Consider the following 24603-nt stretch of genomic DNA (forward strand, 5'->3'; position numbering starts at 1 on the left):
CCCCCACCCCACCCCGAGATTTTTTCGGAATCTGGAACCCATTCTGGTGCAGTTTGAGACATAAAATACCTATCATTTTCATATTTGGCTTGTAGTATTTTTTTTCAAAGGCGTAATAATTAGTTCCATATGAACAAGGAACATTTCTTTAAATAGTCAATAAAAGAGACAATATCAATGAGATAATGAATTCACTGAGGGCCCAGGATTATATGAGTTGTTAAAGTTTATCACATAAAGTTCTACGATGTGACCCTTGTTAAAAGTATACTTGAAAAAATTACGTGGAAGCCCGTGCGTCCGTGCGTACGCCTGGTTACGTCCCTGTATACGAGAAAGATGAAAATCAAGCTCTCGTTTATATGTAAGCATGGGGTGTGGCATTTTCATCGAAAGTCGATTTAAACCCCTAAAATATGTAAAACAAGGAATGTAAGCCAAAAGCTAACTAATACCCCCGCTCCTATATAAACCAGAACTGCAAGCCAAAGTCTAACTAAGGTAAAGCATTGCATAGCAGTCCATAATCTCACACCAGTAATGATTTCTGCATTCACTGAGCTGTACACTTATTTAAGTATACAGGTAACTGACATACTTTCTGTACTCCCTCCCAATGGCAAAACGAACTTGCAAACCAAATCTTGTTAGCCCAGATGAACCAGGTTTGCTGAAATCGTCCTACTTCGTTAAGGAAAAGTTGTCAGGACAAAGACTGTTAACAAAAAGTCATAACTCCTTGACATTGGACCAGTAGTTTAGGAGACAGACAAAGGTTTATTTTTCAACAAAGGGCCATAACTCCTTTTAAAAGGGTCGGAATGAAAAAGTACTACTTCGATGCACAACGTCAGGGGGCAGTTATCATATCTGTAAACTTTGAAATTACCCCAGTGGATTAGAAAGTTGTCAGGACAAGGATTTTTCAACAAATGGTCATAACTCCATAAAAAAGGGTTGGAAAAAAATACCTTGATGCACAACATGAGGGGGTAGTTATCACATCTGAAAACTTCCCTTGAAATTGGCCCTGTAGTTTTGGAGAAGCTGCCAGGACAAATTTTTTCAACAAAGGGCCATTACTTTGTAAAATAGGGTCAGAATGAAATAAAAAAAATACCCGGATGCATAACTTCAGGTGGTAGTTACATATGTGGGAACTTTCGATTCAGGAAAGGGCCATTACTTCATGAAGTAGATTTCAGTATCTAATCATCGTTAGATTGGAAATATGCATTTGTGGGTGCATTTTTTGCTTTTTTGGTATCCGGGCAACACAGATGGGAACATCTTTCCCACTTTTGTGACCCGGATTACACTTGTTGGTGTTTTCCTCTCACTGCTGTAACCAGGATTGCACTTGTGGGTGTTTTCCTCTCACTGCTGTAACCAGGATCTCACTTGTGGGTGTTTTCCTCTCACTGCTGTAACCAGGATCTCACTTGTGGGTGTTTTCCTCTCACTGCTGTAACCAGGATCTCACTTGTGGGTGTTTTCCTCTCACTGCTGTAACCAGGATCTCACTTGTGGGTGTTTTCCTCTCACTGCTGTAACCAGGATCTCACTTGTGGGTGTTTTCCTCTCACTGCTGTAACCAGGATCTCACTTGTGGGTGTTTTCCTCTCACTGCTGTAACCAGGATCTCACTTGTGGGTGTTTTCCTCTCACTGCTGTAACCAGGATCTCACTTGTGGGTGTTTTCCTCTCACTGCTGTAACCAGGATCTCACTTGTGGGTGTTTTCCTCTCACTGCTGTAACCAGGATCTCACTTGTGGGTGTTTTCCTCTCACTGCTGTAACCAGGATCTCACTTGTGGGTGTTTTCCTCTCACTGCTGTAACCAGGATCTCACTTGTGGGTGTTTTCCTCTCACTGCTGTAACCAGGATCTCACTTGTGGGTGTTTTCCTCTCACTGCTGTAACCAGGATCTCACTTGTGGGTGTTTTCCTCTCACTGCTGTAACCAGGATCTCACTTGTGGGTGTTTTCCTCTCACTGCTGTAACCAGGATCTCACTTGTGGGTGTTTTCCTCTCACTGCTGTAACCAGGATCTCACTTGTGGGTGTTTTCCTCTCACTGCTGTAACCAGGATCTCACTTGTGGGTGTTTTCCTCTCACTGCTGTAACCAGGATCTCACTTGTGGGTGTTTTCCTCTCACTGCTGTAACCAGGATCTCACTTGTGGGTGTTTTCCTCTCACTGCTGTAACCAGGATCTCACTTGTGGGTGTTTTCCTCTCACTGCTGTAACCAGGATCTCACTTGTGGGTGTTTTCCTCTCACTGCTGTAACCAGGATCTCACTTGTGGGTGTTTTCCTCTCACTGCTGTAACCAGGATCTCACTTGTGGGTGTTTTCCTCTCACTGCTGTAACCAGGATCTCACTTGTGGGTGTTTTCCTCTCACTGCTGTAACCAGGATCTCACTTGTGGGTGTTTTCCTCTCACTGCTGTAACCAGGATCTCACTTGTGGGTGTTTTCCTCTCACTGCTGTAACCAGGATCTCACTTGTGGGTGTTTTCCTCTCACTGCTGTAACCAGGATCTCACTTGTGGGTGTTTTCCTCTCACTGCTGTAACCAGGATCTCACTTGTGGGTGTTTTCCTCTCACTGCTGTAACCAGGATCTCACTTGTGGGTGTTTTCCTCTCACTGCTGTAACCAGGATCTCACTTGTGGGTGTTTTCCTCTCACTGCTGTAACCAGGATCTCACTTGTGGGTGTTTTCCTCTCACTGCTGTAACCAGGATCTCACTTGTGGGTGTTTTCCTCTCACTGCTGTAACCAGGATCTCACTTGTGGGTGTTTTCCTCTCACTGCTGTAACCAGGATCTCACTTGTGGGTGTTTTCCTCTCACTGCTGTAACCAGGATCTCACTTGTGGGTGTTTTCCTCTCACTGCTGTAACCAGGATCTCACTTGTGGGTGTTTTCCTCTCACTGCTGTAACCAGGATCTCACTTGTGGGTGTTTTCCTCTCACTGCTGTAACCAGGATCTCACTTGTGGGTGTTTTCCTCTCACTGCTGTAACCAGGATCTCACTTGTGGGTGTTTTCCTCTCACTGCTGTAACCAGGATCTCACTTGTGGGTGTTTTCCTCTCACTGCTGTAACCAGGATCTCACTTGTGGGTGTTTTCCTCTCACTGCTGTAACCAGGATCTCACTTGTGGGTGTTTTCCTCTCACTGCTGTAACCAGGATCTCACTTGTGGGTGTTTTCCTCTCACTGCTGTAACCAGGATCTCACTTGTGGGTGTTTTCCTCTCACTGCTGTAACCAGGATCTCACTTGTGGGTGTTTTCCTCTCACTGCTGTAACCAGGATCTCACTTGTGGGTGTTTTCCTCTCACTGCTGTAACCAGGATCTCACTTGTGGGTGTTTTCCTCTCACTGCTGTAACCAGGATCTCACTTGTGGGTGTTTTCCTCTCACTGCTGTAACCAGGATCTCACTTGTGGGTGTTTTCCTCTCACTGCTGTAACCAGGATCTCACTTGTGGGTGTTTTCCTCTCACTGCTGTAACCAGGATCTCACTTGTGGGTGTTTTCCTCTCACTGCTGTAACCAGGATCTCACTTGTGGGTGTTTTCCTCTCACTGCTGTAACCAGGATCTCACTTGTGGGTGTTTTCCTCTCACTGCTGTAACCAGGATCTCACTTGTGGGTGTTTTCCTCTCACTGCTGTAACCAGGATCTCACTTGTGGGTGTTTTCCTCTCACTGCTGTAACCAGGATCTCACTTGTGGGTGTTTTCCTCTCACTGCTGTAACCAGGATCTCACTTGTGGGTGTTTTCCTCTCACTGCTGTAACCAGGATCTCACTTGTGGGTGTTTTCCTCTCACTGCTGTAACCAGGATCTCACTTGTGGGTGTTTTCCTCTCACTGCTGTAACCAGGATCTCACTTGTGGGTGTTTTCCTCTCACTGCTGTAACCAGGATCTCACTTGTGGGTGTTTTCCTCTCACTGCTGTAACCAGGATCTCACTTGTGGGTGTTTTCCTCTCACTGCTGTAACCAGGATCTCACTTGTGGGTGTTTTCCTCTCACTGCTGTAACCAGGATCTCACTTGTGGGTGTTTTCCTCTCACTGCTGTAACCAGGATCTCACTTGTGGGTGTTTTCCTCTCACTGCTGTAACCAGGATCTCACTTGTGGGTGTTTTCCTCTCACTGCTGTAACCAGGATCTCACTTGTGGGTGTTTTCCTCTCACTGCTGTAACCAGGATCTCACTTGTGGGTGTTTTCCTCTCACTGCTGTAACCAGGATCTCACTTGTGGGTGTTTTCCTCTCACTGCTGTAACCAGGATCTCACTTGTGGGTGTTTTCCTCTCACTGCTGTAACCAGGATCTCACTTGTGGGTGTTTTCCTCTCACTGCTGTAACCAGGATCTCACTTGTGGGTGTTTTCCTCTCACTGCTGTAACCAGGATCTCACTTGTGGGTGTTTTCCTCTCACTGCTGTAACCAGGATCTCACTTGTGGGTGTTTTCCTCTCACTGCTGTAACCAGGATCTCACTTGTNCGTCAGGCTGGGTCAGGATCCTTAAGGTGATAAGTTTGGATGTTCACATGTATTGTATTTGTAACTGGAGACCAGGTTTAAAATCCAAGCCTTGCCCTATTATGTTTTATTATTCTCCAAATACTGCTGTTGACATATTTTTCATTTATTTCAATTTTATTGTTTTGTCATACAAGTTCGGCAAGGTATGGGTTTCTTTTCAGAAGTAATTAAAGCTATTATCGTGTAGGTAAAGATTTTAAATCATACGTACACAAATTTTACTAGTGGTATGGGTATACTTGACACCATGATAATGTACAACAAACACATATTCATGTATTTATCTATAATGAATGTAGCAAAATATACAGATTTATTTTTCTGTAATAATTTAGCAGACACCTTCACCATGATTTAAAAATATATTTATAACTAAATTGAAACTGTATTACTTGATTTGTTTGCATACCTGTTTTAATGAAACAAAGTCACACGATCAATCTAAATTGACCTTTCAAAAACAAATGCCTTCCCATGCACAATTTGTATGGCATTATAAGACAAAATATTTGTCACATACTCAATATTAAAAATGATTGTATCCATGGGTTCAAGTTGTAGATATTATCATGTAATACTATGTATTTACATGTATAATGATATTATACAAATCCAGCAAATAATATTCATTTTTCAAAAGCAACAGTGTCTGTCCGTACATAGTGATACCAGGTGATTAGATACATTAATCCCTTTCATCCCTATGTAACTATAGTAGACACTACCATGCATTGATATGGACAAGTCTATTATGGTTTACAGTGGTGAAAAGGTTAGAGAATTGCATCCAGGCTCATTTAATCTGCGGATCCACTTTTTCTGTTCTTCATTACAGACAGCGTCAGATGGGAGAGTAGTCGTCGAAACAACTTTCTGTGACTTGTAAAGCTCAACCAAGTAGGTGATCAAATTCAACTGTATATCTCTTTCCATGATATAAAAGTGTAATGAAACTCTCCTTTCTTTAAATGGTGATTTGTTATTGATTGATTTGGTTATTCAGCTGCCTCAAGATGCCCAGGACAACCTCTCTCAGCGACTGAAAGGAAGACATTTTTACATACATTAACTGTTACAAGATAGATAACTCTTATAAAATATTTTATCACAAACACTATCAGGTAACTGCCAATAGACAATTTCACAGGTAACCGACAATACACAATTTCACAGGTAACTGGCAATAGACAATTTCACAGCTAACCGGCAATAGACAATTTCACAGGTAACTGGCAATAGACAATTTCACAGCTAACCGGCAATAGACAATTTCACAAGTAAAAGTTTGGGAATTGCACAGGTAAGATTTTATATATTTATTTACAGGTTTTAATATCATTGATATGCATGGCCTGATGTGTAGGCACACAATTAGCTACAATTATTTAAAGGTTATGATCATATAATTTTGTCACTTATTACAAAACATTTACATTTATTATTCTGCATATACTCAACAGTTGGAATTATTTACAAGTACTATTTCTGAGAATTTCACATGCAATTTTTTTTAGAAAATATCACAAACATCATTTTAGAAAATTTCATATTGATATTATAGTGAATTTCACAAGCAACATTTTTTATTATTTCACAGAAACATTTTAGAGAATTACATAGTAACATTTTAGAGTATTTCATGGTATCATTTTAGAGAATTTTACAAGTAATTTTATAGAGAATTTCACCAACAACATTTTAGAGGATTTCACAAGCAACATTTGTATAGAAGATTTGATAAGTAATGTTTAAAGAGAATTTCAAAAGTAACTCTCCAGAGAAAAAATGTGTAAGTTGTATCTATAGAGGAGATTTTACAAGCGATATCATAGAAAATTTACAAGTAAAATTATGAAGAACTTTACAAGTAACACTATAGAGGAGAATTTAAAAAAAAAAAAACGCTTCCAATGCTGAAGATTTATGATTCTGGTTTTTACAAATTTCTTCTATGAACTGAATAGAGGTTAACTGTCTGTCAACAGACACACCCTCTCACCTGAGGTTTGCAGTATTCTTCCAGCCAGCTGAAGGCACATGCAGACAACTCAGCGAAGTTAGCCACAGAGATGGTCGCGTTAAAGGACTGGAACAGGGTATCCATGATTCCTTGAAACTGTTAACAGAAACAGATCCAGGAATTTTGTTGTTTTATGACAAGTACTCATGATCAATTACCAACTAACCAGTATTACAGAGACAAACTCGAGCTCTAGCCCACGAATTTCAGCCGTATGATACTTGATACAAAAGTTTCTTACTAAGTGACAAGCACTGTCAAACCATTTATCAAATTTTGCAATTTAATTTTGAAGCAGTGATCCTTGCTTGCAGTGAAATAATCCTGGGGTTGATGCATTTCGTGATTTTTTTCAATTGATCATATCATTTTGCAAATGAATTTTGAACAATTAATTTCAAAGCTCGCTGTCAGATGTTTTATATTTGTATTTCAAATCTATTTTGAAGGACTACATTGGCAATATACTGACCACTTGGAACTTGACCTCATCAGACACCAAGTTCTGACCATGCACTGGGGTGTTCTGGTGAGTTTTCACTATGTGCTCGTAGTTCCTGGAACGAAAATCACAGGTATTATTTAGGCAGCACATGATGTATAATTTGGAAATTTAATTTAACATGCATTTATTTATAGGTGTCCTAATGGCATTTAATTTTTGTCATGCTTAAAATATAATAAAAGCCCCAAAGGCCTTGAATGTCACCTGGCCATTTCAGAAATGAGGTTGAAATCTGACCAGTAATTTTGGTGGACATTCCCAACTTATTTACTTTTTTCCCCATGGGATAAGGTTTGATGCTACCACCCCAGTTAGGTTAAAACATATCCCGCAGTTTGAGGAGAGATGTTTTTTAAATCAAATGTCTCATTTGACCCCTATTGACTCTGCCCCTCAGTCCCCTAGAGGGTCAGTCCATTTTTTGTAGAAGTTTTGAACCCCATGGTGTAAGCATGATATCATTTACAATTTGGTTGTAATCTGCCAGTAGCTTGGAAGTAACTAGATGTAAATTTGATCCCTTTTACCTAGCCACTCAGCCCCTGGCAGTGTCAGCTTCTTAATTTGTATAACTTTGGATTCACATGGCTAAGAATATTATCACAATAATTTGGTTGAAATCTGCCTAGTAAATTGGGAGGCAGTGTCATTTAAAGCAAATAAACCTATTTTACCTCTTTCAGCACAACATCAGGCCCTCAAGAGTACTAGTACAAGTGTAGGTTATTGTTGATAACTATTGATCACCATGAACTAAGAATGCTAACATTAAAATTTGGTTGCAATTTACCCTGCAGTTGGAGAGAAGAAGTCATTTAAACAATCAGCCAATTTCAAAGGAGGGCTAGCCCCTATATTTGTCTATTTTTTTTATCCTGACTGGCTAAGCATGTTGCCACTATATTTGGATGAAATCTGCCCTGCAGTTTGAGAAAAGATGTTTTTAAAGCAAATCAGATTATCTTCTTAGAATCATCCTCCCGGCTGCTTTATTTGTATAACTTCTGGCCCCCATGACCTTAAGTTGCTAGCATTAAACTTTGCTTGAATTCTGCTTAGCGGTTTAGGAAAATATATAGATTAATTGAAAAGTTGACTGATAACAGGTGGACGACAGATGACGCACCACCACATAAACTCATCATGGTACATTACACCAGGTGACATGACACATGAATGCATATATATATTGATTTAACACTTATTGTAATAACATTGCCACCCGCTAAATACGTTTTGTCCTAGACATTACATTCTTTGCTTAAGTTGCCTATGGATACTTATTAGTACATGTATTACTAACCACAAATTAAACATAGTATTTTACCTCCATGTTGAATTTGCACTCTCATGTTCAAGTGCAAACAGAATTTCAAAAAATAAAAAAAATGAAACCAGGGGAAAAAATTCCCATTTTAAAGCGATAAATCTTTCTAAGAGAGCTTACGCCTTCATGATTTTCAGTGCCATGACCTCCTTCCTTAGAGAGTCTAGCTCATCCTCCTGTTTTGTCTTCTGATTGGCCAGGAACTGGATGTAGTCGATGGCTGTTAGAGAGAGAAAAATACACATACAAACATATGTACCAAATTGAAGATTGAAGGATTAGAAGACTACATTTTATCTACAATGGTAATTCAAATGTTGTTTTTCTACTCAAATTGATAGGGCCTATAGCAGATAGTTATCAGTTTGTAATTGTTGAGCTTACATCGTTGGAGGACTGTAGCTTTGCTGAGTTTCTGGGAGCCAATAGTGTCAGCCTGCTGACATGTGGGGACAATACTCTGTAACTCATCATACCCTTTCTGAAACAGATAAAAGTACACATGACAAACTCATTCTTTCAATTGGATGTTTCAGCAGAAAACATCTTGACTGTATTTTATTATGTATGTCCATTATTATCTGCAATCTGCATTAGTTTTCTTTCTGGAGGTGACTGTTCCATGCCACCTTCAACATCCGCCATCTCTTTTTATCTTTTTTTGATACTTGAATATTGATATATTTTGAAGGTTAAATCAAGGAGTACTGAATTATTTTCAAATACATCTATATATATATCATTGATATGCATGGCCTGTGTAGGCACACAATTAGCTACAATTATTTAAAGGTTATGATCATATAATTTTGTCACTTATTACAAAACATTTACATTTATTATTCTGCATATACTCAACAGCAAATTGAAACATTCAGATACTATGAAAATCATAACAATGCAATGCATTTATTCATTTATAGTTTCATAAGCCTAGGTAAACACCTTGATTTGGTCCCTGCGCTTTTGTTCAGCATGTGTATGGGCCTCCCTTCGTCGGTCCTTGTAACTCAGGGCTGGTTTGTTTCCATCACTGTCCTCATCATCTAATAAAAACATAACCAACATAAACTCCATTTCATAGGACATCACATTATTTGTGACAGATGTTTTTATATTGTTTAAACAGTGATAAATACTGCAGAAAATTCAAACATGTTTACAGTCTTATGATAAGTCTTAAGAAATTTTTCAACTGTTTTAGAGCTAAAACTAATTACTATTTTCGTTACTTTGTGAACAATTTAGGAACAAAATTGAAAACTTAATATTTTTTGAGTGCATTTTAGTGGGAAAACAAGACGAAAATGGGAAAATTTCAAATTAAAGTAGCTTCAATTTTGCAGAGGAAAAAAACCCAAGTATACAAATATAAAAATCACAGAGTTTTGTGTTGCACCAATTAAACATAAAAATGTTTTGAATAATTTTTGCAAATGAAGTGTATCGAGTGACTTTTCATCACTTTTTTAAAAGCACAAAAAAAATGTCCATTAAAGACACAACATTATACATTTGTTGACTGGGTTTGAGGACAACATGTGTTATGTTGAACCAGAGGACCAAACTGTTGCCTGAGGCCGAAGGCTGAAGGCAACAGTTTGGTCCGTGAGTTTAACATAACACATGTTGACCGAAAACTCAGTCTACAAATGTTTTGTTATAATTTTTTCAAAATTTCTGACGTCTCCAATTTGGTTTATCTTGAAAAAAATCCTGTGGAAATGCATTGTTCTTTGCTTCAATATACTCTGTTATTAATTTCTCTGCAACTCTGATCACATTCTTGGTGTTTGTACTGTCTCTGCAATTTCATCAATTTCTGCAGCAGTGTATTCCGAAAATCTGCCCATGATTGCATAATGCAGCCGACATACATAAACATTGCAGACGGCCGGAAGCAGACGTGAGCGATTTTTCCTATAGGGATGTCACTATTGGTAATTGCTTGACGGCGGAAGTTGCCGAGTAATGGCCGGGAAATACCGAATAGTAATGAGCTGTGACGTAAGCAGTCAACTTTTCACTCAAAGCCAGTCAACATTTCGATGTTTACCAGTCAACATTTTTCTGAGGCAAACATCTGGAATTTTGAACTTTTTTCACTATAGAAGAGTATAGAGAATAAAATGTAAAGATATAACAAGATGTGATACTTACCCGAGTTATGTGCTGATGAGGCTGATGATGCACATCCTGTGGGTATAGAACCAGTGCTGCTGTGATACTTACCCAAGTTATGTGCTGATGAGGCTGATGATGCACATCCTGTGGCTATAGAACCAGTGCTGATGTGATACTTACCCGAGTTATGTGCTGATGAGGCTGATGATGCACATCCTGTGGGTATAGAACCAGTGCTGCTGGTCCTGGAGAAGGTGAAGTGCTGACCAACAGTGGGACTGGTCTCTATCTTAACATCCTCTGTGGGGAAAACATTATCTTTTAATTAATTATCAAATAATGAACATACAGCTTACCATCCTCTGTGGGGGGAAAACATTATCTTTTAATTAATTATTAAATAATGAACATACAGCTTACCATCCTCTGATGGCTATTTTGCAAGTAAATGTATGGAATACAAATAATGAATATGGGAAGGAGGAGGTTTTTTGTGACCCTAGCTAGCTCCCATTTTTCTGATCATGAGAGGCCTACTATATTTGATACCAAACTGTCAATTGTTTTAGACCCCGTCTTCACCAAACATAATCAATCTAAAGTCTCTCCCTGTAAACATCATATTTATAACATCTCTTATAAAAGCTCTGAAGAAATCAGACGTTACATTTTACATAATTATCCTAAGGTATCATATTTTTTTTAATTTCCGGGATATAAAAGCTTATGTATGATGCTATATTGATTTATAGTAATTATCATACTTACCACATTTAAAAATACAAATTTAACAGTCTGCATATACGCTGTACATACTAACTAGAGTGACAAGTTCCTAGTTGATATCAACTAACCCTGATCACACCTCACTTGATATGGAAACTTTAAGTTAAATCAATGTTAAATGTTTTCCCTTTATCATGAGCTCATATATTTTCAAAAACAGTAAAAAAACTTTATTTTGAGCTCTTTATCACAGCTTTTTTAAATACATATGACAGAATTTATTTTTAGATTTCTCAGCACTTTAATGATTATTATATTTGCATGCTAATCTTCTATAAGTTTTTCATTCAGGACTATATACAGATCTTGAATAAAACACATTATTTGACCATGGTCCCCAAATGAACTCCAATAGACCAAACTTTAACACAGCTTTATGATACCCCATTGGTTAACTTACCCTGGGACTGGTCAAAACTGAGGTCACTGAAGGAGCTTTCAGCCATCGCTTGTGACAATCACTCAAAATTCTAAAATCAAACAAATACAGTACTAGTGTTAAGAATTTGGCAAGAAGTATAAGGACCAAAACATGAAACAGTTCTTTGATTTCTTTAATCAATTATTCCTGTCAGATACTTTTGCATGAAATGGAGTTTAAACTATAATACAAAATTGGAAGATGAGGACTTAAACAAATATATATAACAGTTTTTGATTTCTTTTATCAACTATTCCTCCCAGATTTTTTTGCATGAAATGGAGTTTAAACTTTAATACAAAATTGGACTTATGCGTCCATTTGACAGAAAAAAAGGCAGGAAAATTAAAGAATCATTGCGGTGACATAAGAAGACTTTTAATAATTTGCTGCATCACAGACTCCATGCTCTCTAGCTAATAATAACACAGGAGAACGTTTTTATTCTGAAGGTACAATAACAACTAAAGTTAATATAGTGGAAGTACATTAGGACATAAAATAATACACATCATTGTGATATCGCCGCAAGTGCACCAGAACATTCTGGCTATATATTGCCAGAAGGGCTCTCAATACATTGTATATACATGTAGTGTGCCACAATATCACCACAAAGCTGTGGCGATAAATCGAAGTGTATGTGCAGGAACATTCTGGCTATATTCTAGGGATATCAGCAGAAACTTATATAGCTAATTTGCATACGAAATATAAACATGCTGCAATATTGTCGCAATGTTGCAGCGCCATCGCAGCAACAGTGAACCAGAGACACAATATTTCTGTAACAAGGGTAGAAAATGTCCCTTTTATACCACATGTAACCTCCACATCAGTTATTGTACATGTATCTAAATTAAACATTTCCTTCAGGTTGGTAAGTATGGATTGTGAAAAGATTCATATAGCACAACCAAAAATTGTTCATGCGTGTATATGACGTTTCGATGACTAGTACGGTATGTACTCTGTCACCTTCAACAAATTAAATGACTAGTGAATTAGTGTATACATATACGCAAAGGTGTAAAATATGTACAAGTTGTCCACAAATCGATGTTGATTCAGCTACGCTGTAAGCGTATGTACAATTATAGTTGTTAATATATATAAATGTATCGAAATGACTTGATTCAGCTACACTTTGTTTAATACTTGGTCATAGATGTGAGAGAGTCTATGAGCCCCCTCATCTCGATTAAGAACTAGCCCACTCCAGCGTATCCAGATGTTTTCCTTTAATTTATCTGCGACTTGAACAGATTGCTGTAGATCTCTCTAGATCTCTATCCGAAACTTTGGAGTTATCCCAGTCAATCACATGACTTTTCTGTGTGGCGTGGTCTGTGATTGCTGATTTATCGATCCGGGACTCTTGTCTGCTTCCTTTCTGATCGGTTGAATTTCTATCCCTCTTAGGTTTCCGTATCTTTCCTGTGTAAGTATTTGACAGAGAGAGCAATCTGTTCAAGCGGCAGATAAAGGAAGCCATCTGGATAAATTGCAGTGGGCGGCCAGTTCCAATTGAGCTTACAGCGTAGCCGAATCAACATCGATTTGTGGATCGACAACTCGTACATATTTTACACCTTTGTGTACATAGCTTCACTGGTCATTTGCCTGATGAAGGTGACAGAGTACATACTGTACTAGTCATCAAAACATCACATATACACACTTTTTGGTTGTGTTACATAAATCTCTTCACAATCAGGTACATGTACAGCATAAAAGTGAGTGTAAGCCTTTGTTTTTGTTTCACAATTATAACTAATTATACTATTATCCATATGTTGTAAAGCGCTTTAGAGTAATTTTAACAAACTATATAGGCTGCTATAAATGTTGAATTATTATTAGTTGTTTGTTTGGAATCATTGTATGCTTGCATTGAGGTAAGCAATTTTCTTATACACATGTATCTTGAATCATTAGCACTATCAATATTCAGTATGCAAGGACAGTTCTTAAAACATTACATTATATAAAAAAAAAATACTAGTCTACTCCACAAAGTGACCACCAATTCAATGTAAGATTGTACCAACATGGGTCTACTGCACAGCTCTACTAATAATCAGATTCTACATATTTTTTGGACAGAATTCCAAATACATTTTTTGTATCTGGCATCTGCAAGGCTTTATTTTGAATAAAATCGATACATGATAAATTTTTTATGATATCTAGGTATATTTCTTCTTACAAGTCCCATTTTGTAAACCCCCCTTCTTGGTCACAAGTGCATAAACCCCCTTGCATGCGTTAATCAGCTGTTGATGGTGTCATCAGTGTATTCAACCATAAATCTTACTAAGACATAAATTAGCCGCATGTTTGAAATTCGTTGAATCCATATGAATTAATTGTTGGTAGGAAAGTGATATACAGCGATCTAACGATCTAAAAGATAAGAATAAGTGATATATTTACCTGAAAATGTTCGCTCCATTTTAGAAAGTGTTGATCAACAAACTGAGGTTTAATATTCACCCATAGGGTGCTACAAATTACAGCCCGGTAAAGCCCGGTAGAGCCCGGCACAGCCCGGTAAAGCCCGGGACAGCACGGCACAGCCCTGTAGTGATATATTGACCGCCCGGGCTTTTGTCTCCACTCGTACACCATAACAAATGTATATTTTGCATTTTTTGTAACAATATGAATGTAATGATCAAGAAGTTGTGTAAAAATGTTAACATTTGAGCGAGTTATGACTATTTGAAATCAGTAACATCGCAACAACCCGCTGGAGAAGAGCCAGACGTTTGTTATTTGCAATACAAACACCGCCCGGGCTTTCATTTGTGTGGTAAGCTGGACTAAAACAAGTTATTCTTATAGGTTTAGAAACGAAAAATACAAAACTGAAGAAAACATCAAAATATGTTCATAATTAGCCAAGTTATTGTAATTTGAAGTTAACCAACACTGCAGGACTGGTTATTTACAATATTAGGACTGCCCGGGCATAACTCTGTAAAGTTAATTTAATAAAAGTACTTTACTCGGAATAAGAAACAAAATATGAAAGACAGTGTGAACATACAAATGCATCTTCATCATAAAAAGTTTTTTGTGGTATCTGGTTCGACCGGGCCTTCACCAGTTTCATTAGCTCAACTAAAACTATTTAGTGGTTAAAGTATGTATGAATTTAATTCAATTCTGAACAATTGTGAGAACATGTTAAAAATTGGCATAGTTTTGATTTTTGAAATTAGTTACTTCTCAACCATATACGCAGCTGCTGAAATCACACATGTTATTTGTAATATCGGGATCGCCGGGGCTTTCCCCTGTATCGTTAGCTCAACTAAAACTCTTTTATTATTTAGGTATGTGTGTTAATAACACAACGCTGAAAAAAATGTTAGGATATCGTAATTATTGGCGGAGTTGCGGTGTTTTGAACGTATAGTTACTTCTCTATTCTATTCTTTTATTATCGTAAGCAATACAGCTTATTGATATTACATTACATGTATTATGCACAATACAATGTCATACAAAGTCAAGTATTCACTCATTTCATAGAAAAGAGAGGTGACCTAATTTCAAAAGCTTTACACAAAAAAAATCCAAAATTATACAGTTCTGTAACATTTTCTGTACTAAGTAATTTCAAAAGTTTATACGTGGATGGCTTGCACCGGTACTAAGGATTTAACAGTTTTTGTCGAAGTAAATCATATTCTTTACAAATGAAAACAAAATGATATTCATCTTCTACTTCAGTAGTACATATTGGGCATATACGGTTAGAAACAGCCTGCTTGTTGTATCTTCCTGTTTCAATTGTTAAACAGTGCGCAGGCAAACGAAAAGTACAAATTACTCTCTTGAATTGCAATAAAATTGGCTTTGATAAATAACTCATATATGGTCTACAAGATATTGGTACAAGTTACGCTTTGAAGAAGTTGAAAAAATAGTGAACAGATTTTGCTGAAATGTATCATGCAAGCGTTGTTTGACTAAAGGAAGAAAATATTTTAAATCAATATTTTGCTGACTTTGTCATATTTCTCCCATACCTAACATTGACAATTCCATTTTTACATTTGCTGCCCAGTTTTTACAATTTGGATTAGATTCACACCTATTAAACAAATATCCATAGCAACCTTGCAGTATACAAGTGTGTGTCCTTAATTTACACCAGTATTTGAAGATCCTGATCACAGAAAAAGAGTATCTGCCAAGCTCCCAATACACCATAGCACTGGATGGTGACCCCTTTACACCGAGTATATTCTTGCAAAAACATACCCCACACTTAACATGCATAGTTAGCAATATTACCAACATATGTATCAAAAAGTAACAAATAAGTTTTAAAATTTAATTGCATGTTTATACATTATTTTCTTAGACTGAATACTGCTTTACGGCATTTAGCGGCTAATTGTTTCTGTGCTTTATTGAAGTTGCAATTATATTTCAGAATAATACCAAGGTAACAGAACTCACCAACAACTTCAATAAATTCACCTTTGTAAATCCATTTCTCATTGCAACAAAAACTTCCTGATTTTCTAAATACAAATATTTTAGTTTTATCAATATTAGCCCACAGAGTCCATCTGTCAGTGTAATCAGACAGAGTATTTAACACAGTCATTCTCAAACATTGAAAATAAAATTGGTGACACAATTTCTCCTTGCAACAGCCCGGTCACATTGTGCCGGGCTGTACCGAGCTGTACCGGGCTTTACCGGGCTGTAATTAGTAGAATCGCCTATATCATAGGCAATAAAACGCTTAAATACGACCACCCTTAACCTTTACGAATGTGAAGCATCTGAATAACATTGACACCCTGCGAAATTTCGAGTTGTGTGAAGGGTTACCTGTGTATTTATAACTGCAAGTGGGAACAAAACAAGCTAATATTCGTGTCAAATCTTTTCGTTTCAACAGGGTGATTTGTTTCTCGATGATCAGCTTTGACATTATTTGGTAGGACTAAAGTACAGAACATTGTCGTTCAAGTTGCATTTGGAAAAAATGAAATATCTGTCGTTTATATTTTGTTAATGTGTAACGTTACATGCTTTACCCGAGTGTCTTATTTCTTTACTAAGTGTACATAGCAGTTAGTCCATTTATGGTAGCTAATTTTAAAGGTTATTTACAGAATAATATCGTTAGAGAATAAATCTGTGTCGAGATATCATAGGTTCAAATCCCAGTTTATTTAGTGCGTTTTCCAACTCCTGTCAGTCTAGTCTAAATGACTTGACCTTTACGAGCATGAGTTTCCTCTGGCCCTGACACCAGACTTTTCGACATATACTGCCAAAATCATGTGATCGACTGTGTTCGTACTGGACCTGTTTAGTGGGATCATTTGCAGGCAACCCGGTAGCTCAACTGGTTAGAGAATCCATCAACTGTTTGGAGGTCCCGGGTTCGATTCCAGGTTTGGTTGTGTATGGGTGTACGCTTGGCGAGGGGATTCCTAAACTGGGGTTGTAAAAGTATTGTATCTGTGGGCAAAGACTTAGATAAGGAGAGAGGAGAGTTTACGCATAACTGGACTGGGTCGTTAGGCAGCAAACAGGGTTGCCCAATTAGTTAAAGCATCCGTTTACTTTTGGGAGGTTCTGTATTCAACTCCCTGTCTGGCTGTGCATTTTTCCTCTTTTGTTACAGCTGAATTCATGTACAGAGTATTTTGTGATTTTATAAGAGTCGGATATTTGAAAATAAATTAAAAGCTTGCAAGTGCAATGTCGAATGTCTGTAGTGTGTAGAGTTTCGAAATTTCAAGTTTAAATCCCAATCTGGTTTTTGCAAACTTTCCGTTTCTCTTAAGGTTATATGTTTATGCTCCCTGTTTTCTGGTAAATACTAAACCACCAATTTGAAAAATATTTGACTGCAACATAACTGCGACATTTATTATATGTGGTATACAGTTTAGTCGGTTGCTTTAAGACTTAGGCTACAAAATACATTATGTACCTGACTATTTTAGTCCTTGTTACAGCTAGAGAACTGAATGACCAATACTACTGCTTACTTGAAAACCTTAGGCCAACAAGATGATGAGCCCTAAACAGAAACAGGGCTATGTTGGGGACATCTCGTCAAAATCTACTGTCGAGTTAATGGAATTACTTTCACGCCAAGAAAAAATACTCTGCAAAACGTAAGCAGCCTTCACTGATAAAGTGACATTTAATTTCTTGTCTCGGAAAATCATACGTCCTGTCATCTCTTTTGATCATTAATTATTGAATCTAATATTAATAATGTCTTATTTCAGTAATATACAAGTTAAGCAAATGTTGTAAACAATTATAAACAAAAACATATCTGAAACTATACAATAACTAGATTCTTTCTTTCTTATTTTTGAACAATATTTATGAAGATTATACTAAATCAGGATATTTTTTTTTCGTCTTTTCATTAATCTTATCATGTATGAAGTATTTGAGGGGAAAACACTTAAGAGAATGAATCCTAAAAGAAGAAATTGTTTGAATAACAGCTGATCACCCAACCAATTTTATTGAATAACTTCTTATTTTAATTTCTAGGAAATTTGTTGAATCTTTGCCAGACAAGGGAGCAAAAGTAAGAACATTTTATGAAAAGCTACAGCAGCTCTTGTCAGTGAGAACACAACAGGCAGATGGTGGTCATGTTTTCCCACCCACAGGACAGATGTCACAAAACCAAGTACAATCTGTACCCACTGGTCTTCGGGGAGAAAAACAAGAACAGAAAATGAATAATAGTTCATTAAGTAACAAACTCCATCAAACCGTGCCTGTTTCAAGTTTTGAAGATGAAATGAGGTTACCACAACAGGAACAAAATTCAATGTTAACCACGTCTACAACTACGATGACAACACAGCCCCAAAGTGATAATAGTTCTGAAGTGGAAATGAAAAATGATATAACTGAAAATAAAAATCCAAAGACAGTGCACGATTCTGACCTAGAGGGCTCGCTTAAAAAAATGCAGATTTCTGCAGAAGTGTCAGTGATGGACAGGATACAGAAGGAGAAAACTACAAATGCCTACAGCAAGGCAATCCAGAATGCCACAGCAATCCACATTCCTTCTAAACCAAACAGGTAAAACAAATTTTAACATACACATTCTTCTTAATATTTATATGAAATGATACATTTTTTTGTGATACTAAAAACTAATGACACATTTTAAAGTAGACATAGAATAACTATTTATATTGTTACAGTCCCTGTGGGAACATTTCGATAGATATTTACTCATTTTTAGAAAAAATATCTTCCCTTGCTTTGAAAAATGTTGAAAGTATAAAAATGTATACTAAATCTATCCTGCAAGAAGCCCTTGCCTGGTAAATTAAAGCCAATCAACATTTATTGCAGTTCAGTTGAAATGCTAACAATTAATATTTCATTGACCAGGTAATATACCTATCACTTTAGTTTAGTTTGAGTCAAGAGATTATATTTCCCCCCCCCCCCCAAACTTCCCCCACCCATGGGCTTAGTGCAGGATAGATATGGTATGTATTGATCGAAAAGTTAACTATTCAGATTGTTTCCATAAGATCTGTTGTCGGATTCACTGAATCTCTATACACAATGTACAGGTTTGTTCCTATTTTTGACATGTTCTTTTAATTTGTTAGCGGTCTAAAAAATACAGATATTTCAAACATGCCAAGAGAATATAAATTCAGGTCAAGAGACCAGAATTATGCTCCTCCCGTCCATGTCACCCCCCGGGCTGTGGAGGAGTCGGCAGCCACACCCCCTCTCTACAAACACAAGGAGAGCAAGCTCATACCTCTCAATGAGTCACTTAGCCTACAGAAGACACAAAAGGTCAAACAGGAGGTAAGTTCAGATAGATCTAACCATGCTTTCACTATGAATTTCGATTCAGAAGAAAGACTGAACAGAAAATTATAAATACGTGTACAACAGATGGTTTTAAAAATTCTTAATACATCATGTACAAACATTTATTTTTATTTTTTTGAGAATATTCATAGTTTCTGAACTTTATTGACATGATGTTATTTTTCTTCCTGTGGTATCGAGGGCTGTACATTTGATTATTTGAATAGTCTCACTCTTCCTATAAAATAACCAGCTCAATCATTTAATTTACAACATCAGTCAAAAGAGTTTCCTCCCCTTGTAATAGTCATCATTGACAGCAATATCAGATAATATAAATAAGAGACTGCTTTAATTCCTTTTAAAAAGAATTTGATAAAACTTTTTCTTGTATGGATCTGTACTGAGATTTAATTATATATATCAGCATACATGAACATAATTGTACTTGCAACCAGAGCCATGAATGAGGGTCCAGTTGTACATTTTTATCAGCATGATAGTTTGACGATGAAATGGATGTCTTGAGATCACTCTTAATTCATGTTGTTTCAGTACTTAAAAACAAAATAGTAAATGTGATTCTATGATAGCCGTGATCTTGCAATTGGGTCTTGTGACACTACAGCAACTTTTCAAAACCAAAAACTGGAGGAGGGGTGACACCATCTTTTTCATTGGAAAGAGATACTTGATAGTTCTACAATGTAGTATGTATGTAGCAATAGTTTTAAGCTCAGGGCAAGTGATCGGTGCTGATGCTGTGGTAAAGCGTCTGTCTGTCATTCAACTTTTCCTTTAAAACGCTACCATAGTCCTGAATGGCTCATGTGGATTTTGACGAAAACTTAGCCTAGAGTATCCTTTGGCAAGTGGGTCTCAGTTTTGTATAAACAGAGAGTGTGTTGCCACACCTGATGGTAGAGAGGTGGGGCAAAATAGGGGAAATTGAGGTTAATCTTTAAAATCTTTCTCCTTCAGTAGGATTTGAGGGAATTTTATCAAATTTGGTAAAGAGCATCTTTGGGCAAAGGGGACTCAATTTTGTAAAAATGGAGATTGTGGCCCCTGTGGGCAGAGGGAGAAGGGCAGAGCCCAATAGGGGAACATAATAATAAATGTTTAAGATTCTTCTCCTTCAGTGCAATTGGAGGGATTTATAAAAAAAAAAAAGTGTACAGAGTGTTGTTAGGTAAAGGGGACTCGGTTTTGATTAAATGGAATGTCTGGCCCATGGGGGCAGAGGGGCAGAACCAATAGTGGAACTTGAGGTAAATCTTTAAAATCGTTCTCCTTCGGTAAAATTTGAGGGATTTTTAGCCACAATCAGCCCGGAGCATCTTTGGGCAAAGGGTAGCGCCCCCATAGAGGCAGAGGGGCAGGGCCCAATAGGGGAAATTTAGGTAAAGAAGGGACCCAATTAGGAATGGCTTCTGCTTAGAGACAGAGCCAATATTTGGAAATAGTTGCAGTATTATATGGGTTAATAAGAATATTTTCACATGGTTGCTGAATTATCCAGGTGAGCAATACAGACCCTCTGAGCCTCTTGTTATACATCATGCTAGGAACCCTTAACCTGTTATTTATCAAGTACACACATATGTCATATTGTTTTGTATTTTAGGAGCTGCAAGCCAGACATGCTGCAGAGAAGTTGACCCAAAGACTCGGTGTTACAATGGAACAATACAATCCGGAGGGAGTGGACATGTCGTATCCTTTGTCAATCTAATCTATGATGACACAATTCTGAACTTTCTACATGTACTTGTTATTATGTTATGGGAAATGGATACCATATTAATGCTGCAATAAGTCAATTGTGCCAACACATAAAATCTTATTCAAGCCAAGGGGTGGGCTTATTGCAGGACAATGAAATAGCATGTGTTATACTATAGTTAGTATTTCTACTGAATCCTATTACATACGTCTGTAAAAAAAAAGTATACTTCTGTTGTACTTTTCCAGTTTGCACACCACTTCTTTAATCAATAATAATTGTAGCTTAAAGTGAGTCATAGTATAGCCCAGCATGTACTGTACGTAAAACAGGAAATGTATACCATATTTATTCTGCAGTAAGCCCATGGGGCGAACACATAAACTCTGGTTCAAAGTAGGGGATGGGCTTATTGGAGGGCAATGAAATAGCATTTTTTCGGTAAATATTTCTATTAAACTGTATTTGTCATGGGTGGGCTTATTACAGGCATGAGCTTATTGCAGAATAAATACAGCAGTATACTTGTACCATCTGTAATCCTATTAGGTCTGTAGGAAGAAAACATAAAAACATACTTTTGTTGTAACTATTCCAGGTTGCACATCACTCCTTTCATAAATAAGTGATGTAGTATATTAAAGTGAGTCGTAGCGAAGAGAATTTGTTATGAAACACAGCACAAAGGTGTGAAACACATCAGTACTAAAATATTCCATATTTTATACAAATCTACATGTTTGTGTGCGTCCAGCATCAGTGACTCAGCAGTTTATTATTTCTCTCATGGTACTGCTGAAAACTAGTGTAATAGACATATTTATTTATAGAATAAAGAATGTATCGAGAAATATTTCTGATAAATCTCAATTATTCTATTTTGGTATCTGTACTTGTCTTTTTTGTGCATGTGTCTTCGGATTTTTTTTTTAAAGGTTAGCTATGAATCAACTTGTACCTTTATCATTTTATTAAATATTTGATGTTTTGTCACTAATCCCCTTAACTGATAATCAGCTACCGAAATCAGGAACAAGAGGTTGACAGTGATGATGATCTGGAGTGATGGTGATCCTCTGACAAGATTTAGTGCTACACCATACAACAGTGACACTTTGTGGACAGGATGTACAATCATTGAAGACTTCCTTCATATAGATCTACAAGTCGTAGAAGATTTCTGTCTCAAAACGCTGTACAACAATAGCAGACATCCATCACAACAACAGCAGACATCTATCACAACAATAGCAGACATCTATCACAACAACAGCAGACATCTATCACAGCGAACTTTTAACAACATTGGTCACCTGATTTTGACACATTGTGACTGCTGTGTGTAAGTGACTGCTCTAAACAAAGGTGCCTTACTCGAGGGCCATGTGTAACATAGTGTGATAGTAAGACATTAATATGATAGATTGGTTCAGCCCATTGTTTGACCACCTATAAGATGACATTTTGCTGCTCTCATAAGGAAGGTTTTACAAATGTAAGGCATTCCGCTCCATCACTCAATGTTTATTATTGCAAGTCAAGGAGAACATTTTCAGATGAAAAAATACATGTATTAGTACTGGTACTGTTCATGCATCATTACATTTTTGCTAAGATGTGAATTGAATAGACCAATTACATTTATTGATCACTATGGAAATAAAGTATTTTTTATGCAAAAAGTCTTTCATTTTCCTTAGCACATTTGACTGACAGCAAGGGCAGAGCAAGAGAGATGGATCAGAGCAAGGTCTATAAATATACATTGTTCATCAATAGGACGTAATCAACATCATCATTGTACTTTTGCCATAACTCGGATATACAATTCTGTGCCTAGGTACTTTGTTTGGCACTGATATAAATGTATCCCATTCTAATACAATTTTTAGCTCACCTGCCCGAAAGTGCCGTCTGTCAACTTTTCTTTTAAACAACTTCTTCTGAAGAACGGACAGGCCAAAAGTCATGATATTTGGCTGAAAGCTTAACTGGAAGGAGCCTGACAAAGTTTGAGAACGAAAATGACCTTGACCTTCTTTCAATGTCACAGGGGTCAAATGTGTCAAACACTTCAAACGACTTCTTCTGAAGAACTGAAAGATAAAGAATCTTCATATTTGGCTGGTGACTTCCTGTGATAGAGCCAGACAAAGTTTGAGAATGAAAATGACCTTGACCTACGTTCAAGGTCACAGCCGTCAAATATGTCAAATGCTTCAAAAGACTTCTTCCCATGAATTAAAAGGTATAGAATCTTCATATTTGGCTGGTGACTTCATGGGATAGACCCTGCTAAACTTTGAGAATGAAAATTACCTTGACCTACTTTCAAGGTCGCATGGGTCAAATGTGTCAAACTATTCAAACAACTTCTTCTGAAGAACTGAAAGGGATAGAATCTTCATATTTGGCTGGTTGCTACCTGGGATAGAGGCAGACAAAGTTTGGGAATGATAATGACTTTGACCTATTTTCAAGGTCACAGCGGTCAAATATGTCAAACTCTTCAAACGAATTCACCTGAAGAACTAAAAGGTATGAAATCATCTTCATTTTTGGCTGGTAGCTTCCTCGGATGGAGCCTGGCAAAGTTTGGGAGCGAAAATTAGTTTAAATTACCTTGACCCTTTTTCAAGGTTACAGGGGTCAAACACTTCAAACAACTTCTACAGAGGAACTGAAAGGTAAAGAATCTATACTATTTGGCTGGTAACTTCTGAAGATTGAGCATGACAAAGTTCAGAATGAAAATGACCTTGACCTTTTTTCAGGGTCACAGCAGTCAAAAATGTCAAAAACATCAAACGACTTCTTCTGAATAATCGAAAGGCATAGAATCATAATATTTGGCTGGTGGCTTCTCACCAATGTTTGCAAATTAAAAGAACCTCAACCTACTTTAAAAGTGACAGTGGTCAACAACATTTTAAACGATTTGTTCTGAGGAACCAAAAGGAATGGATTCATAAGATTTGGCTGGTAGCTTCTTGGGATAGAGCCAACAAAGTTTGAGAAGGAAAATGACCTTGACCTTCTTACAAGGTCACAGGGGAAAATATATCAAACACTTCAAACAACTTCTGAAGAAGAACCAAAAAGCATAAAATCATACAATAATGTTTCGGCTGGTAGTTTCAACAGATGGAGTCAGAAGAGTTTGCGAGTGAAATATTTGTAGTACAGGGTAATATTTAATGAGAATATTTTGCTATGCCTGCTTAAATATTCAGGTGAGCGATACAGGCCCTCTGGCCTCTTGTCTTTTCA

At 37.2% G+C, this 24603-nt stretch overlaps 2 protein-coding genes across 4 annotated transcripts; one reads left to right on the plus strand and one right to left on the minus strand.

Annotated features, from left to right (window-relative positions):
- Nucleotides 1-4514: 4514 nt before the first annotated feature.
- On the minus strand, nt 4515-14271 carry LOC110467048 (max-like protein X). Its single transcript, XM_021523917.1, has 9 exons — nt 14184-14271; nt 11727-11796; nt 10721-10840; nt 9362-9462; nt 8801-8897; nt 8537-8636; nt 7057-7141; nt 6564-6680; nt 4515-5603 (listed from the first exon to the last, which is right to left on the minus strand). The coding sequence occupies exons 2-9, from the start codon at nt 11770-11772 to the stop codon at nt 5544-5546; spliced, it is 726 nt and encodes a 241-aa protein (XP_021379592.1). The 5' UTR covers nt 11773-11796; nt 14184-14271; the 3' UTR covers nt 4515-5543.
- Nucleotides 14272-16565: 2294 nt separating this feature from the next.
- On the plus strand, nt 16566-23008 carry LOC110467049 (DNA-directed RNA polymerase II subunit GRINL1A-like). 3 transcript variants are annotated; one of them, XM_021523919.1, is made up of 6 exons: nt 16566-16713; nt 17735-17908; nt 18303-18848; nt 19394-19601; nt 21235-21323; nt 22351-23008. In XM_021523919.1, the coding sequence occupies exons 2-6, from the start codon at nt 17802-17804 to the stop codon at nt 22397-22399; spliced, it is 999 nt and encodes a 332-aa protein (XP_021379594.1). In that variant the 5' UTR covers nt 16566-16713; nt 17735-17801; the 3' UTR covers nt 22400-23008. The 3 variants fall into 3 exon arrangements, with proteins under 3 accessions (XP_021379594.1, XP_021379593.1, XP_021379595.1); XM_021523918.1 differs by having other exon boundaries at nt 17747-17908; XM_021523920.1 differs by having other exon boundaries at nt 17747-17908; nt 19445-19601.
- Nucleotides 23009-24603: the final 1595 nt, after the last annotated feature.

The sequence above is a fragment of the Mizuhopecten yessoensis genome, unplaced genomic scaffold (assembly GCF_002113885.1).
Source record: "Mizuhopecten yessoensis strain PY_sf001 unplaced genomic scaffold, ASM211388v2 scaffold11155, whole genome shotgun sequence".
Classification (NCBI taxonomy): Eukaryota; Metazoa; Mollusca; class Bivalvia; order Pectinida; family Pectinidae; genus Mizuhopecten; species Mizuhopecten yessoensis.

What these genes read in the sequence shown, in the direction of transcription:
- LOC110467048 (XM_021523917.1), bottom strand. Translation starts at nt 11,772, where the DNA reads ATGGCTGAAAGCTCCTTCAGTGACCTCAGTTTTGACCAGTCCCAGG. An exon ending in CAGTTTTGACCAGTCCCAGG is followed by an intron (nt 10,841 to 11,726) that starts GTAAGTTAACCA and finishes TTTTCCCCACAG; the next exon opens with AGGATGTTAAGATAGAGACC. An exon ending in GCACTGAAAATCATGAAGGC is followed by an intron (nt 7,142 to 8,536) that starts GTAAGCTCTCTT and finishes TTTTCGTTCCAG; the next exon opens with GAACTACGAGCACATAGTGA.
- LOC110467049 (XM_021523919.1), top strand. Translation starts at nt 17,802, where the DNA reads ATGATGAGCCCTAAACAGAAACAGGGCTATGTTGGGGACATCTCGTCA. An exon ending in ATTCCTTCTAAACCAAACAG is followed by an intron (nt 18,849 to 19,393) that starts GTAAAACAAATT and finishes TTAATTTGTTAG; the next exon opens with CGGTCTAAAAAATACAGATA. An exon ending in CCGGAGGGAGTGGACATGTC is followed by an intron (nt 21,324 to 22,350) that starts GTATCCTTTGTC and finishes ACTGATAATCAG; the next exon opens with CTACCGAAATCAGGAACAAG.